The sequence below is a fragment of the Ischnura elegans genome, chromosome 2 (assembly GCF_921293095.1).
Source record: "Ischnura elegans chromosome 2, ioIscEleg1.1, whole genome shotgun sequence".
NCBI classification, from domain to species: Eukaryota; Metazoa; Arthropoda; class Insecta; order Odonata; family Coenagrionidae; genus Ischnura; species Ischnura elegans.
In genome coordinates this window covers 67,261,572-67,279,201 of record NC_060247.1, presented here as the reverse complement: position 1 = coordinate 67,279,201, position 17,630 = coordinate 67,261,572, and the positions used below count along the sequence as shown (strand labels likewise).

The 17,630-nt window shown below is 35.6% G+C and overlaps 1 protein-coding gene across 2 annotated transcripts in view; it reads left to right on the top strand.

Moving 5' to 3' along the window:
• LOC124153904 (disheveled-associated activator of morphogenesis 1) overlaps positions 1-15,059 on the top strand; it is a 500,124-nt gene extending 485,065 nt beyond the window's left edge. For both annotated transcript variants that reach the window (XM_046527301.1, XM_046527302.1), the window contains 18 exons: positions 70-201; positions 728-817; positions 923-994; positions 2,055-2,294; positions 2,922-3,119; positions 3,737-3,951; positions 4,485-4,551; positions 4,653-4,770; positions 5,377-5,509; positions 5,602-5,728; positions 6,381-6,968; positions 7,986-8,122; positions 8,215-8,376; positions 8,825-9,128; positions 9,807-9,868; positions 9,981-10,173; positions 11,272-11,442; positions 12,658-15,059. In XM_046527301.1, the coding sequence (XP_046383257.1) occupies positions 70-201; positions 728-817; positions 923-994; positions 2,055-2,294; positions 2,922-3,119; positions 3,737-3,951; positions 4,485-4,551; positions 4,653-4,770; positions 5,377-5,509; positions 5,602-5,728; positions 6,381-6,968; positions 7,986-8,122; positions 8,215-8,376; positions 8,825-9,128; positions 9,807-9,868; positions 9,981-10,173; positions 11,272-11,442; positions 12,658-13,005 (3,357 nt within the window). In that variant the 3' untranslated portion in view covers positions 13,006-15,059. The remainder of the gene's footprint in view (positions 1-69; positions 202-727; positions 818-922; positions 995-2,054; positions 2,295-2,921; positions 3,120-3,736; positions 3,952-4,484; positions 4,552-4,652; positions 4,771-5,376; positions 5,510-5,601; positions 5,729-6,380; positions 6,969-7,985; positions 8,123-8,214; positions 8,377-8,824; positions 9,129-9,806; positions 9,869-9,980; positions 10,174-11,271; positions 11,443-12,657) is intronic.
• Positions 15,060-17,630: the final 2,571 nt, after the last annotated feature.

The following is a 17,630-nucleotide window of genomic DNA, read 5'->3' as shown; positions in this document are numbered from 1 at the left end:
CTCATAAAAATGTGGCTTGCTTTTGTGAGTCTTTGGTTTATATTGATTGCCCTTCTTTATCAATTTCAGAATGATGAACCACCAGAAATTACTTACTGTGTTGTGGACCAAACTGGAACATTATCTCTTCAGGCTCTAACCCCAACGCAGCCCATGCCTGAAGATGAAGAAGAACTCAATACCAAGTTTGCAGAGCTTGTGGTAAGCTTAGTAATAAATGTGCTTCATATATTGGTTAAATTTGGGCCAAATAGAGGCTCATGAACACCTAAATCTGAACCATCTCATAATCGTTTTACTTTCTATAATTTTATAGTTTTCTTTATGTTAGAGCCTAGCTTCAGACACCAAATGAATACATAATTAGCTCAAGAGTTCCTATTCCTAAAATAATGCTTTATGATTTACCTGACTCACCTGATAGTGTCCTTGACTAATAGAGATCTTCCTTTCGACATAAATTCAATCTATTTTTTATGTGATTTTTTTACACAATTTATGACAAAAGCTCATATTTATGTAGTACACAATACATATGTGAGCACATTACTAACTTTAAACTTTTTTTTTGTGTGTAATTCTTTATTGCATTACTTTTTCTACTTAAAGTTATGGGACTGAAGCTTTTTGTGATACATGTTCCATTGTATATGTGCTCTTGGAGTTATTATTTCTTCTTATTTCGTATAATTACTGACAAGCATAAATATTCCTTTTTGGTTAACAGGAGGAATTGGATCTCACTGCCCCCAACAAGGCAGCTATGCTCAGCTTGCCCTCGGAGAAGAAATGGCAGATATATTGCAGTCGTAAAAAGGTATTTTATTTTTTGGATTAAAGACTGTCAATCACTTTCTTTCATTCATTCATTCTAAACTGATAAGAATAAATTAATCTAACATTTGTCATTTTCTATTTGCAGGACCAAGAAGGAGAAACTGATTTATCACATACACCTGAGTATTACGTAGAACGTGCCAATGCATTAGCAAAGGTGAGGAAAATATGTATGTTATGTGTCTTGACTAGGTTATTCAAAATGTGAACTTGTATATTGCACTAACTATCAGTTTGTTTATATTCTTTCCCTCTGGAAATAATAATTATAGCGGGAGTTCCTATTCCTAAAATAATGCTTTATGATTTACCTGACTCACCTGATAGTGTCCTACACTAGTAGAGATCTTCCTTTCAACATAAATTCAGTCTATTTTTTATCCACTAGTACGGAAACACAAAGACAGTAGGGTCTTTTATGTATTTCTTCCCAGACATGTACTCTATGGATGTTCTTTGGACTAGAATATTTGAATTAGCCATTGAAATCGGGAATATGTATCAAAAAATGAATTACAATCCAGAACACTCATTGCTGAATAAATTCTTCTCTTAATTTCATATGCGTTTTAGTGCTGGGGAAGTATTTATTTTTTCTCTCACTTTTAAATGAAAATTGTCCCTCTTGCTAGCGTTTTGCACATTTGTATGTGTCATCTGAGTTTGAAAATGAGTGGTTCTCCGTTATGGTCTTATTCCTCAATTATTCCTCTCCCTTGAGAGGAATTTACTCAACTTGTGCAGTGGGAAATCTCACGATCATATTTTACATCCACTGCTGATTATACAAACTAGAGTCTTAGTCAGTGGTCTGACTTGGTATATCGAATTTGCCATTTGGGATAACTGTGCTTCTTGAGTTACATATGCTACCGTGATTTATTTTTCACACAACTCACATTACCTATCCTTAGACTTAGGCAACTATGCAGGGATTCACATTTTTTTATGGGTAGCATCTATTTAGTTAATTATGAATCTGCTAGAGGTAGTTTCAATTTGGCCCTTTATAGGTAGTGTCATTATTCTTTTCTACCTATTTAAATTTTTCTCTGGTAGATCTCAGCTGATGTAATCGAATGCCAACCTTTGGAATGAGAAAATTGTTCAATTTACCATAAAACTTAATGACAAAATTTTAAAGAAGTAGTTTTTTTATCGTAAATTTAGGGTAATCTTGTTCCATATTTTATGTGCATATATTTTTCACATTTCAGTTGCCATTTCCATCTGGTGAAGGGGAAGAAGTTGATTCTGAGTTGCGAGTTCGTGCCCGTGTCTTGGATTCTCTCAGAACAGCTCTGAGGACTCAACCTCACAGCTTTGTGCTGAGGTTTGTCGAGCTAGATGGTCTACCATCTCTCCTTGGATTCTTAGCTTCCATGGATCATGCCACAGCTCACTCTCCAGTCCACACCGCTCTGATTGGATGTGTCAAGGCATTGATGAATAACTCTGTGAGTACTTTGACAGTGAATTTAGAATAGTTTATATGCTTTGCTGATGTCTAAATTTAGAAGACATGTTAGTAAGAATATAAGTGTGTATTCATTTCCATTAAAAGTGAATATCGTGTATACTGAAAAGCATCTCACCTTCAAAACTTGAAAATTTTAAATATTACTGGAAAGTACCTGCTAATTTGCTATCACTTGTATTGATTTCCTAAAAATTCCCATTTCTGTTGGAAGTCTTTGTGATGAATCAACCTTTGTATTTTTTTTCTTACATCGTTCATGTATTATTGGAAAGTAATTTGTTGATAATGAAAAAATTGCATAGATTATTTTGGTTAAGTATTCATTTTATGTTCCTGAATGGCAATTTGTATTTTAAATTTTTTGATGAAGCTATTATAAATATCGTATCATATAATGCCCTATCACTATTGAATTGGATCATTATTAGTTGAATTAGGGAGATTTGTCTTTAATTTGCAATATAAACGTTTTTGACCTGTTGTTGAAAGCTCAAATATTTCAGGATAAGACCTAATAATGATACATGTATTGGAATTAAAATATATGAATATTTAAATTTGCTTACTACATCTCAATTACTCTGATATTTTCTTTCGAATACAGACGGGCCGTGCACATGTATTGGCGCACCCAACAGGTATCAACACAATTGCTCAAAGTCTTGCAGTGGATAGTATTAAAATCAAGGTTGCTGCCCTTGAAATTCTTGGTGCTGTGTGCCTGGTGCCAGGAGGCCATCGAAAGGTTCTGGAAGCCATGATTCACTACCAGCGCTTTGCTAGTGAAAGGACAAGGTTTCAGGTGAGGAGTGGAAAATAGCATTCCCTGAATATCAAAAATATTTTTACAGCATAAGGATAACCACTATACCATGTTATAATATGACAGATTCCATGAAAAGGCAGCATTAGTAAAAATACAGATTTAACCCTTTGGAAAATAAGTACATTATTGCCATTGGCTTAAATTCGTGGAATATTCAAGACATGCATTCCAAATTTTCATGATAAATAATGACTTAAAATCAGTCAAAGTGTCCTTCCTTGATTATGGCACTTATTGTTAAATGCTGAAACATTCATTATTAAATAATAAAATTGTTACCTGCTACTACATAATTCCAACTAGGGTTCTTTCTATACCTTAGTTATCAAGGTTTATTTTAGAAAGTTGTGAAAATGGTTTGAAATTGGCATTTATTGACCTTATATGGGAAGTTAATATTGCTATAAATAAATCCAATGAAGGAAATTGTTAATAACTTGTAATTTTTTATAATCATTCTTGTGATTTATACTTCTGATTAGTAAATAACCATCACCTCATTTTTAATAGATTTTCTCCATTGAACCATTGACCCTACAGGTTATTTTTTCCCATGAACAGATATTTGACAGTTTTCTCTATCTCTATTTTAGGGGATTGTCACTGACTTGGACAGAAGTACAGGAATATATAGAGATGAAGTGGGGCTCAAAACTGCTATCATGTCTTTAGTAAATGCTGTTTTGAATTATGGACCTGGCCAAGAAAGCCTGGAATTTCGATTGCATCTTCGCTACGAGTTTCTAATGCTTGGAATCCAACCCATTATTGACAAACTTCGAACACATGAAAACGAAACTCTGAATCGGTATGTTCCACTTCTGCACTTAATTTTCAATGTCTATGCTTCCCATCATAATATAAGCTGTGTTAGTATTTTTGCCTATGTAGTGCATATGTTCTCTAGCTAATGCAATTTTTGGAGAGGTCATTATAATTCCTCTCGGCAATAATTGAAACTCATTGTAGAGTATGTGGGTAATATTAGCAAAGAAATACTTGCTCCGAGAGTAGGTGATTATATTATCTCCTCCCTGCTTCTCAAAATGTCGCGGAGAGCACATGCTAGTCTTCAACTTAAAGGTACTCTCAGTATATGAGGAGAATGTTTTTGCAGTAAAAGCAAAGACAAGAAAACCTTGGGTTATAAAGGAGCCTAAAGCTACACTTCGTGGCAGTTACTGTCATTAAACCTCGAAGAAAATCAATGTACATTCTATGAAAATAAGGCACCTTTCAAGCACCCTAATTAGTAACCAGTAGGAATTTATTTATAATTAGGCATTCAAACATAATGTTATGTTGTACAAAGAATGATGCAATTTTATCTTATTCCACAAGGCATTTGGACTTCTTTGAAATGGTTCGAAATGAAGATGAGAAAGAATTGGCTAGGAAGTTTGACAAGGTGAGTAAATCTATTATGTCATTGTAAATTGTGTGTGTATATTTTTCTGTGGTCTTGTAACAATGAAAGTTACAAAATTTCACCTGATATTTTGTTTTTAGGAACATGTGGACACTAAAAGTGCTACGGCCATGTTTGAACTAATAAGGAAGAAACTAAGTCACACAGCTGCATACCCTCATTTACTCTCTCTTTTGCAGCATATGCTACTTTTACCATGTGAGTCACTTCTTTTATTATGATAAAGTGTTTTAGTGATATTGTCATTAAATTTTTTTAAATGTGGAACTCCTGGATTTTAATACTTGTTTTGCTCAAACTTATTTAGAGCTCAACTCATAGCAACAGGTATTTTGACAATGACTGCCTTAGAATAATATGATCCCAATCAAAATATGGTTCTCTCTCAAATCAAATTAAAAACAAAAACCACAACCTGCCACTGCTCCAATCAAAGAACCAAACACAAAACATGACAAAGATTTAATGAATGACAAGGACAATATTTGCTCATTACAACAATAATTAGAGATAATTTTAAATATTTTCTCAAGACTTTCTTGAATGAGTCCTTATTTCACCATCTACTTCAATTTCTTTAAATCTTTTTAGACATTTTTCTCCAGCCTTGATTTTTCATGCATTTTTGAGGTATACTGTTTATGTGAATTTAACCTACCACTTATTCTGATTCATTATTACTGCTATGTCAGAATGAAATGGATGGCTTCTACTACACTTGTTTCATATTGCCATTAGAATACATTTAAGAGTTACAATGAAAAAAATACATATTCTAATGGACTGGTGTCAATCATTTTACAGTGGACTATGGATCCCATCCTCAACATTTTCTGTTGTTTGACAGAATCGTGCAACAAATAATTTTACAGACTGAAAATGGTGATGATCCAGACGTATCTGCTCTGAGAATTAATGTAAAAAAATTGGTTCACTTGTAAGTAGTCAAGCTCAAAATATAAGAATGAATGCATCTTACCCTTGTTCCAAACATGCTATTCAATTTCTATCTACCTTTTGTGCTTTCAGGTTGGCAAAAGAAGAGGAGTTGAAAGAGGCACGCTCCAGAGCAGAGGAGATGGAGAAGGAAAATACAGAGTTGGTGACCAAACTTGCAAAGAAAGAGCAAGAGTTGGATCTCAGGACCCAAGAAAAGGTAAATTAGAGCATATGAATGTCATTTATTTGTTTCTTAAATCCATTTACAGCTAAAACTTGCAATCCATAGTGATTTGAAAAAGGCCCAAATGTGTGGAGTTTCAAAGTGAAGTGGAAACAGGTGTTCTTTCCAGGCTTAATTCAATGGAAATATTTTTTGGCAAGAGGCCATTCATTTGCTAGCTTTTAGTTAAAAAATAGCCTGGAGCTTCATCACTGAAACTTTTCCAATATATTGCCATAAAATGCATTCTGTTCACACCAAGTGTTACATGCAGTTGGTGCAAAAGCTACCCTGACCGCCTCCTTTTGGTAGAAAACCATGCTCCTATGCTGGACATTAAATATTCTAACATTCATATTGCAATATAATTAAATATTACTAAAATCAATCAAATGACTTTAGTAAACTTGAGGTAGATACTTTCATGATTATGTCTCTAATTATCGCACTCTTCTTCATTGATTTCTCATCACAAATATGACCATCCTTAGCATCAATCTTTCTTCTGGGTTTCTTTTACATTCCCTCGCTATGTTTTGATTCTGGATTTCTTTTATATTTCCTCTCCATTTTTTTTTGCAAGATTTTAGCAAACTCGAGGTTGACAGTTTCACGATCATGCCTCTAAATGCAATACATTTTACAGGAGGATATTGAAACCAGCCTCGGGAGGGTGAAAGAAAGACTGGAAAAGGAGACAAAGAGTCATCTGGAAGCCAAACAGAAGCTCTCGGAGTTGTCTGATAAGGTGTCGGAGCTTAGCGAGCAGGCGGCGTGGGAACATGCAGAGTGTCAAAGGCTACAGCAGCTCCTGTCCTCCGGCAGCATCCCGGATGATGCCAAGGCTGAGGGTTTTGTGGCTGGCACGGGATCGAATCCGCCGTCTGCCCCTCCATTCCCTCCCTGTGGGCCCCCCCCTCCTCCGCCACCCCTCCCATCATTTGGGAAATCGTCGGCATCAATGCCTCCGCCTCCACCGCCCCCTCCAAGCAATGGCGTGGCTCCATCCGCAGCGCCCGCTCCGCCTGCACCCGCCGCTCCGAGGATCGAGGTGAAGAAGAAGAATGTTCCAGTTCCGTCAAACCCCTTGAAGTCTTTTAACTGGTCAAAGTTGCCAGATATGAAAGTCACGGGCACGATTTGGACTGAGCTTGATGACACCAAACTGTACAATGTAATGGACCTGGAGAACATTGATAAGCTGTTCTGTGCCTACCAGAAGAATGGTGTTGTGGTGAGTTGATTTTTTTCAATTCCTAGCGGAGTTGTAGAAACCTATTTTTTCCCTTTGGAGCCCTATTGATTGAAAAATAAGTGTTCTTGCAGGGGATGAGAAGGATAGATTACAGTGAAACCACCAACGTTTTTTGTGAAAAAATGATATTTCATGGAATCTTTATTTAGTTTATTGCAGTCTCATTCAGATGTGCAAAGGTGACTTATGACCTTCATTTTATTGAAATGATGTTTTGTTCTTTAAATCCTCATCATTTATTTATGCTAGATGATTTTAGTGGTCACTGATCTCAAATCTTATTTTTGAAAGACTTAATAATAAAATATTTGTACAAGTTAAGAAATTTGTTTTCCATTTGAGCTTATCTGGCTCATATTAGGCTGATATATCTTAAATTACCAATCCCACTTTCTTTTTCTTAATTTGGTAGGATTGTTAGAGCACTTAGCAGATAGTTATAATGTCTTCACCTACCATAAATGTTATTTTTCCAGTATTGATGAGTGAATGCTCAGTCAGACTTACCTAAAAATTCAGTGAATAATCTTAGCATTTTGAATATAGCTCAATACTATAATTCAGCCTGAAATGAATGGGAATAATATGCTAAATAAATGCCATGTGGTTTGAGCGGTAATAAAATAATGGTGTGTTAAATCAGTTTACAATTTTTTTTGTTTAAATATGCCCTAAATAAATGGTTTAGTATGCTCATCTCTCGGGCACAAAAATATGTCTATTATTTGCCAAAAACAGCCATTTGACTTGACAAGGATTCAAACATGGACCCTCTTATTTCCACCTGGGAGTGCTACAAATGACACCTTATCAACATAGTCAGATTCGGTCTGAAATTAAGAAATCCAGGTTCAAATCCAGGTCAAGTCCACAATTTTTTCACAGCAAATTTTTACCTTTGGTTTTTATATTTTTTAAAAATTAGTGTGGCTAGAAAGTAGCTCCTCAAGTTTCATGTTTATGCTTAGTGATTTTTATTTATGTTCTTTTTTGCAGAATGACGGCTCCGTTGAAGATCTGAGACAAATAGGAAAGAATCGTACCAAAATCTTATCAGTCATTGATGGTAGGAGAGCACAGAATTGTACCATTCTTCTTTCGAAATTGAAGATGTCTGATGAAGAAATATCAAAGTAGGTGTACTCACATGTTGTTTCTTTGCAAAAGGAAGAAATAATGGTAGGATTTAAGAAATATTAACTTATAAAATTGAATTACTTAACAGGGCAATCTTGAGCATGGACAGCAAGGACCAGTTACCCATTGATATGGTGGAACAAGTTCTCAAATTCACTCCAAGTGCCGAGGAATCAGCTTTGCTTGAGGAACACAGTGATGAGATCGACAGCCTTGCTCGAGCTGACCGTTTCCTCTATGAAATCTCAAAGTAAGTTCAGTTACCAAACATAAATATAACCCTACTTTCATGACAAAAACTGGCTACCAAAGCTCAGCACTGGAAAATGTTATCTCCTCATAGGATTTGTTAAATACATAATGCTCTCTAGTTATTGATGATCCATTTTGAGTGCCTAATAAATTAAAATAATAAAAGGCATAAAATTTCATTTTAATAAAGGTAAATAAACCTGAGTTGAAACTTAAAAATTGCTATGTGAAATTTTCTTAATGTAGTTTTTAATTTCCATTCAGTTCATAAATTTCCTTTTTTATTGGTAGATTTTTTGAATTAAAGAGTATTTTATATAATGATGAGCACCCAAGTGAATTATAGTAATATATGCTTAACAGGTATTCTTGTATACTGTCACCTATATCAATTAATGTTACATAATAATTCTCTTAAATGCTCAATATTTTCCATCATTTCTTAGGATACCCCACCATGAGCAGCGATTGCGTTGCCTTCATTACAAGAAGAGGTTTGCATTTTGGGTGGGAGAAGTGGAACCTCGCATCAGGGCTGTAATGGAGGGTTCCCGAGAAGTCACAAGGTCTCGTCGCCTCAGGCGTCTTCTTGAGCTGGTGCTGGCTCTTGGAAATTACATGAACAGGGGTGCACGAGGCAATGCTTCCGGATTTAGGTTGGCCAGTTTAAATCGCTTGGCGGACACCAAGTCCAGTGCTGCACGTGGAACCACGCTTCTTCACTATTTGGTGGAAATCCTCGAGAAAAAGGTAGTTTACAATTTCTGCACTGTGGCTTTACATGTGGCTGGTAGTGTAACAGGCCACTTTTATTGAAACACTCATCTAGTTTTCTTTATCTGTAGTTTAAGAATTGTTAGGCTTGGCTTGAGTTGCTAAAGGCAATAATTAAATTTTTCTCCAATTATATTTTGGCTGTCATAGGCCTGTTTAAAATGCTATTATGGATGCATTGAATTCATGATCTTTAGTGATCCAATGTGTGGTTTTTCTCTAGAAAATAATTCCATATGTTTAATTCTCCGAAAATTTTCAACTCTCCATTACTTTTCCCAATCAGAACCAGTTCATACATTTCTAAATCAAGCATTGATAGGGACTCTAATTTGTGCCTGATAAATTTTAACTGCTTAGAGTTGGGAAATGTGTACATATGTATTTGTAAAAATAACTATGTAGTTAAATAACTTAAGTATACCGGGACTAGCCACAGTGATAACTTTATGGAGTCACTTGCAATTTCCACTGAGGGAATGACGCCTCGGTAGCTTAAATGGCTAAGGCATGCAACCAGTAATCAGGAGATCCTGGTTTGAATCCTGGTCAAGTGGAATGATTTTTTCTCTGTGGATTTTTTGCATCTAGCTAAATAATCAAATTTAAGTTTTCATTGTACCAGCACATTAAATATTTTTGCTCTTTTTTCAGTTTAAAGACATTCTAAAATTGGATGAAGATTTGCCTCATGTGAAAGAAGCTGCCAAAGTTAGGTATGGAAACTGTAAATCTTAGAGATTTTTTTTCTTCAGAATACATTATATGATGAAAAGTATGCTGTCTTTGAGAATTGTGTAACTCAGGATTTGTCTTGTTTTCCTGCAGCCTTGCTGAGCTTGAAAAGGACATGGCTCAACTAAGGAGTGGGCTCAAGGAAGTGGAGAGGGAGATTGAGTTCCATCGATCGCAGGTGGTCACCACTGGCGATCGTTTCCTCCCTGTTATGAAGGAGTTCCTCTCCTCAGCCACTTGTCGTTTCTCAGAATTGGAGGATCTATTCCAGGATATGAAGACTAGGGTAAGAGTGGTATTTATTTCCTTGAATTGGGTATAATTTATATCAAATGGCTACAAAGACTTCATAGGTGATACTTAGCCCATTGAGTTGATGTGTAGACTATTGCACAGACTATGCTCTGTTGCTGAAAATAGTTAGGTACTTCATACATAGTAAGAGTGTATGAGTGTGTCATGACCTCCAAGACCATGACCTCTATTCCCTGGAGACTTGTAAGAAATAAAGCTCTCAGGCTCTTGAGTAAGGGGCCAAATGTCGTTGACCTTAACACGTTCCGGACGGATGACGAAGATTCTCGTCATTTAGGTGCGTCAACCTAAACAATTTTAAAGCGTACAATAAGTATTCGTTAGTATGTTTTCAGTTGTTGCTCATTATTCATAATGAATTGATGCATCATAACATTTGATTGGATAAATTTATATTCTAAACATTAGCTTTTTAACCATGTTTAAACCAAAGGCATTACGCCCTAAAAGGCACATGTTTCCCAGAATCGGCATTCCTAGGAATTTAAATACCCCGGTCGCAACGTGTTAAGTAAATAAATTGCTTGAGTAAAACACTTGAATGCCAACAGGGTAGTTTCAGTGGCATAGCCAGGGGGGGGGGTCCAGGGGGTCCGGACCCCCCTAAAATATAAAAACACAACCTATTATTTTCCTTCATAAAAGAAAAAAAAATATTGAAAAATCATGAATTTACATAATATTTCTTCGACAAATCAAGTTTTTTTCGAATATGGAAACTGTTAAAATTAGTTTAAAACCCTCAACTTAGTACTTACCATGTTTTTCAAAAATTTTCCCCCCTGGTTTTGGACCCCCCCGAACGAAATTCCTGGCTATGCCACTGGGTAGTTTCCTTCGTCAACGAATTGAGGATATATTAGTTATGGAATTTGTCCCACTGTCAATGTATTAATTATGTTCAAGTTATGATGGAATTGATATAAAATGGTATGATATAATAGATATATCAATAGATTATTTTGTTGGGGACACAATTGTGATAAACTATGACCCTTCCATGCCTGACATCTGGATCTGTTTTTTGAAAATCTATTTTAACCTCTTCTTACCTGATTTATTCTTACAGTTTGATCGTGCTGTCAAACTGTTTGGTGAGGACCAGACTACGGTGCAACCAGATGACTTCTTTGGAATATTTGATGCATTCCTTGTGGCTTTCAGTGAGGCTAGACATGATAATGAGAGCATGAAGAAGAGGAGGGAAGAGGAAGAGAAGAGGGCAAAACAAGATGCAGAGGTAAGGGAAACGTTTGCAGGCATTTGCTATACTTTTTGTAAGGGAAAGAATTTTTGGGATGATTTATCTATTTCTAATATTTGCATAGTTTTTTATAATCCAATTCCTTGGAAAAAGTTGTTCATTGCTATAACATATTTTTCAGTCCATTGAACATTACAAAGCATGCTGCTGATTTGTTCATTTGGCAGACTATTAAATTTTAATTTCTGAATTAGTTAGGTTATGCATTGTTCTTCATAGTAATAGAGATCTAGGATTGTAATGAGTGGCTATTATTACACTGAGCTAAGACCGTTGGCTGAAGATAATTTTTTTGGGGATATATTCTGGGCTGGGATTTATTTTCTTGTTTGGAGTGTACCCCTAACACCATTAATAATTAACATTACCCCATTTTATTACTGCCTTGCTTTGAGCTGAAAGATCTCTTTCATTAAGGCTAAGGTTTTTCAAGCCTTGTTGCGATTGATCTACATGTACAGCTACTATTAGGTCATAGTTTCGGGACACCATTAAGACACTAATTTTATCTGTCTTGCTTGGATTGATCTGAAATTTTGCCAGCAAACTGGCTCAGGTTGCCTTTTTCACCAGCGTGGACCAACATGGACTGTAAATCAGTAATAATGAGAAATTTCTTGTGTAATTCTCTTGAGGACATATTTTGAATTTTAGAGCCCATATTTCACATTTTAGATTGTGTAGCCCAAGTTCCACTGCCTGTTCATACTTGAGATTAAATTTTACTTCCATTTCTTGGGAAAAAAGAACAAAGACACTGATTCTATGGCTGCTTCAAATCGATCTGAGATCTCATATTGGTGCGGATAGTAGCCTGACTCATCTAAACTCCTCAAATCAATCTGACCAGACTATTGCATTAATTATACCAAACCAAACAAGTCAGATATAACTAGGTTCAATTGGTAAGAATAGTGTTATTCATTGGCAAAAGGTACAAGTTTCAGAATGGGTGGTTACATCTATTGGAAATCCAGAATTTGGATGTTTCTGTTGGCTCATGTATTTGGTGATTTTTTTGTTTTAAATTAATTTAAAAATCTTATGAACACACTGGGAAGGAAAGTATGAAGAAATGAATTCTTAAAAATCATGTTGATTCAAAGGAGCTTCGTTTTATGTAGACATGTAAACTGAAGCTCAATGTATGATATGAATCACCTGAATGCATGCTTATTTTTCTCTCTCCAGTTGAAGAAGAGAACGATGGAAAGGAAGCATAGCCGTGGAGAGGTTGCAGCCCCTGGTACTAAATCTAATGGTGTTGTGAGCAGTGGAATTGGACTGAGGAATGGAGTGCCGAATGGAGCACCCACAAATGGAAGTGCTGATGCCAAGGGAGAGTTTGATGACCTCATCTCTGCCTTAAGGACTGGTGATGTGTTTGGTGAAGACATGGCCAAGTTTAAGAGGAGTCGACGGAGGGTATCTGGCAGTGGTAACTCACCTCCACGTTTAAGTGGACATCACAGCTTGGGCCGTGAAGACAGTCGGGAAAGGGTGCTAACCAGTGGGAGGGAGCGTGTTGCACCTCACTGAATGGCCATTGACCACAATATGTTGATTTATTTTAAAATCTTTGATTGAAGCGGAAAAGAAAGTTTTTCCTCCAGAAAAACATGTCCTGTGCCAAAGTAATGGCAGCACCAAACAATATTTACTTCTCAAAGAGAAAAATAACAAAAATATTGATAAAAATGGCATTGTATAAAGTGTTGTTTATAACTGTTGACTACATGTTTTGGGCATTACTTGCGGTGATGCATGTGTACATTAATTGTCTATCATTTCTTCATTCAAGACAAATATTTCATTGACTGTTGAACTTTATAATTGAATGCAAAATGAATAATTGTATGCAAGTGTAGCAAATCAATGCTGTTCATTGGTAATAAATTGACGGGCGATAGTCACTCTTATCAGTGGACCAGCATTTGTTGTATATCTCAGTTGCCAAATTTTTAGGAAACTTATTTTGTCTTTTATATAATTGATTTGTGTTTAACATCTGTTGAGCATCATCCAATAGTCATAGGACAAAAAGTTGAATTTGCTTTGAAGTAATACAGATTTCACAATGTATTCTATCGAGCTCTTCTCTGGAATCCTTCCATAGTTGAACAAAAAAATGCAATTTCTAAATTACATGTAATAGTATTGTTCTCCTCCATCTGTGCAGCATTTGCACTCAGTTTGATTTTTTAAGCTGAAAAATATATTCAGTTGAGATTTAATCTCATGAAATAGACTTTTTTTTTAAATATTTTGGAAAGTGTTTATCTGATTGAATGTCATTTCAAGGATTTCATTAGATATTCTTTGGAGAGTAACAGATGCCCTTTTTCACAAAAGATAAAATAATGCCAGTGTTTTATCAATTAGTCATTATTTATTTTATGTATATAGATATGTTTTCTTGTTCAGGTTTTAACTACATAAGTGATTCATCATTCATTCATATGATGGATTTATAAAGCCTCCTTCAATGCTAGGCCTCCACATCAAAAGAAATTAATTCTAAATGTAGGGCACTGATGCAGTAAAACTGCTGTTGCAATTTTTCAGTAGCATCCAAGTTGACCACTGCCAAATTATTGCCTTTAAAATTCCTAATATGCATTTGCAAATTTTGAAATTTTGTGCATTGAAAGTGCTTTTACACCAAACATTTGGGAAAGATAATTTGCTAGTAATTCCATGAATGTCCTTCAGGGAGAAAATGCCTTATTTCAGTGATGTTTGCAGCATTTTTATGCAGACACAATCTTGAAAAGCAGGGAGGACCACGTTTTGGAACATATACATCTGTTCGAGTATTTTTTAGCTTGGAGTAACATGTTAATGTCTACCTGAAGACTGTATTTTCTTCTCCTTTGACCTTTAATGTATATGGACACTAGTAATAGTTCCAGAATTTGAAGAACAATTTGTGAATGTGATTGTGGTCTTATGTTCTTCATATATTACAGTCTGTGGTATAACTTCCCTGAATTCTAAACGTAAATTACCTTTGGTGGCTTTTGATGTTTGTATTGGTCATTTGAGAAGTTTAATGGACCATAAATGTTACTAACCAGTACTTTCTACTGTCCTAGATGAAAGATGATGAATGTGCCATCTTTAGTTCAATGCATAGGTAATTAAAATTTGCTTATAGTTTGAGTGTATTTAGCTGAAACAGCATTGTTGAGTTTTTCCATCATTTCTCTATTCCTCCCTCAATATTTTGTCGTTCAATATTTTTTCATCGCAATTTTTACAGCATTTGTAAATAAAATGTTCATTGGCAGCTCTCTCATTTCAAGACACAAATGCTTGCAATTATATATTTTGTGTTGATGCATGTGTGTACCCAATGAAAAACTCAGTTATTTGTCAAATGTTTTGGTACAAAAACTACTATTGATGGTGATGTATTGAACTCATTCAATGTTCATTTGTAAGGAATGATGGTGGTTTTTGGACAAGTATTTGACTTTTTATGTGGCCCTGTGTATGGGAGCTTTTGTATTTTTGTACATAAACTCATTGTGTAGAATAAGAAATAAAATGTAAGAAGTTATCCATGAAATATATGACCATATATAAAGAAATTCCTAATGTTTTCAGAAAATTGGTTTTACCCTTCCCTCGGTAAGATCAGTAGTTTCCTGCATTTAGGTATAATGAACCAATTATCAGGGGTCTGGATTGTTATGATGGCCAGTGTGCTGGCGTCATGCCGTATGTGGCGGGTTTAAAATATTGGTAGTGGTCAAGATTCTTCTGAGGCAAGATTCTTGCTTAGTTGCTTTATGGAGGGCCCTATTAGGTCTGCACTCCATCCATTACATGAGACGTTGGGCCATGGTCCTGTTGGTGCCATTCTCGTTAAGAGCAGGCTAATGCTGAAGCCAGGGTTATCTCCACCGTTCCATCTCTCTGTCCCTACTCAACAAAAGATCTAAGCCACTGAATGCCATCTCCAAAATACTCACCTAAGTAACTAAGTAATGGTCAGCAAAGAAAAGAGGCAAGAAAAGTACTGTTTCTTCCACATTCTTCCCACATTAATGTATTTCCTACAGAGTGAATTACTAGTGGGTCACATCTGGCCTTCTCCCCTTGAAGTGGAGAATTAATTTTCCTGCATTTTGTGGTTTTCACAGTATAGATAATGGTGGGTTCTATGGTTCAGTATAGGTAATGGCGGGATAAAGTAAGTGTCCTGAAACTTGGTGTGTATTAGAGATATTAGTATGTCTATCGTGTAGATGGTAGCGTATCAGGTGTGAATGGAATTCATGTGTGACTCCCCTCAATATCATATTGTGTGCATAAAGAAGAACCATATTATCCATAATGAGTGACTGAGATAGAAAAAGGCAAGAGAAGCCAAGCCAAGCACAAAAAACTTTTAAGGCACGATTTTGAAATAAAAAATACATTGTGATGCCAACTCTCCCTAATGCTTAGATTGTGAGTCAAGGTAGATAATAAATTAATAATAAGGATTATAAAATTCACTAACTCATCACAGTAGAACCTCTATGTTGTGAACCTCTTTACATCATAAACCTCCATACTTCATACCACCCCTACGGTCCCGTCAGATTTACATGTAAATTTATTGTCAAACCTCTTTGTAGTGAACCTCTTAATCTCATAAAACCTCCACTTATCATACCAAGGAGACAACCCCGAGACAGCCTAACTACCTCCATAGATCATACCCGGACAACAAGAGACCATTAATGTAGCCACAATTACATACATAGAATGACATTTTCAGCAATAAATGTTTCACACTTATTTTTTTTCATTTTAAACACCTTTAATGTTATTTTCACTTTAATCATTAGTTGTGGCCATTTTGTTCCATATGAGAGCATACCTAAGAGTACATAAGAAAAAAGGTATCCAACTATCCTGATCATTTTAAGTGACTGATGAATTAAGAGAGATCACATTTTTTTCTCTTGAATCATGGTATAAATCACGCGATAGCGCTCGCTTTCTGTTATCATTAAATAATAAATATATGTTCACTAATGCATGCATGTTTGTTTAAACATGTAAATATAATGGTTTAAAAGACGGTAGTGCCTTCATTTCCAAAGGATATGAAAAAAATGGTGCCGATCACTGAAACCTCTCTATAGTGAACCTCCATACATCAAATTGCCCAAATTTTGGTCCCCTCCATTACGATGTAAAGAGGTTTTACTGTATTTACTTTGTCGTTTTCCATTATAGGTTTTCTTTGATATTTCACTATTACTTATTCCACTACTTTTTTCTTAATGCGGCCCGGGTTTTGATGAGTTATCATCTTCTTCAGGCATAAATGATGATGTATTTATCTTATTATTGTTACCTAGTCACCTAACGGAGGAAGAGATGACTTTTAAAACGGACGCCAGAATAGGGGAAAAGGATGGGTAAAGATATTCATTTATCAGAATGCTGCCCTGACTTTCAATAATTTTTAAATTTCCAACTGCTCTCTAGAGTCCTATTCATGGCGGTCATTGCATAATTTTTAAATATTCATTTTGCAAATTGCTCCTATGGCAGTTGCATACTAAGTGTTTAGCAAAGTTACTTTTATCATCTTTTATCATTTGTAAGCACTTAAACGTTCCTTCTTCCTGACTTCAAAGCTTCCTCCTGTCTACCCCAGAATACACCATTGCAATCGCTGCATTTCACCGAATACACTCCACATCTGTCCAATTGGTCTATCAGATCCTTACATTTTATAAGCAGTCTTCTCGGAGTGGCATTAGGTTTAAAAGCCATGCAGAATTTGTCTCTAAGTAAATGATGAGCCATTTTCATAGAAAGTGCATTGAGGTATGTGCACTGTGCACCACTGCTTCTTTTTATTCTCATCCCCTGAAAACATTTGGTCGATAGCAAATCTTCTCTGTTTTTGAAATATCAATTTGTCTATTAAATTTTCGGAATAACCATTTGCTGATGCAATTTGTTTAATGGTGATGATTTCTTTCCTAAAGTCTTCTTTTGATTGTGGTATGATTAACAGGCGATGCATCATGGCATGAAAAGCCATAAGTTTGTGTAAGTAATGGTGTCTTGAACTTGCTCGGATGACAAGATTGGTACAACAGGGTTTCTGAAAAATGGAGAAGGTATGCCAGTAATTATCAAGTTTGATTGTG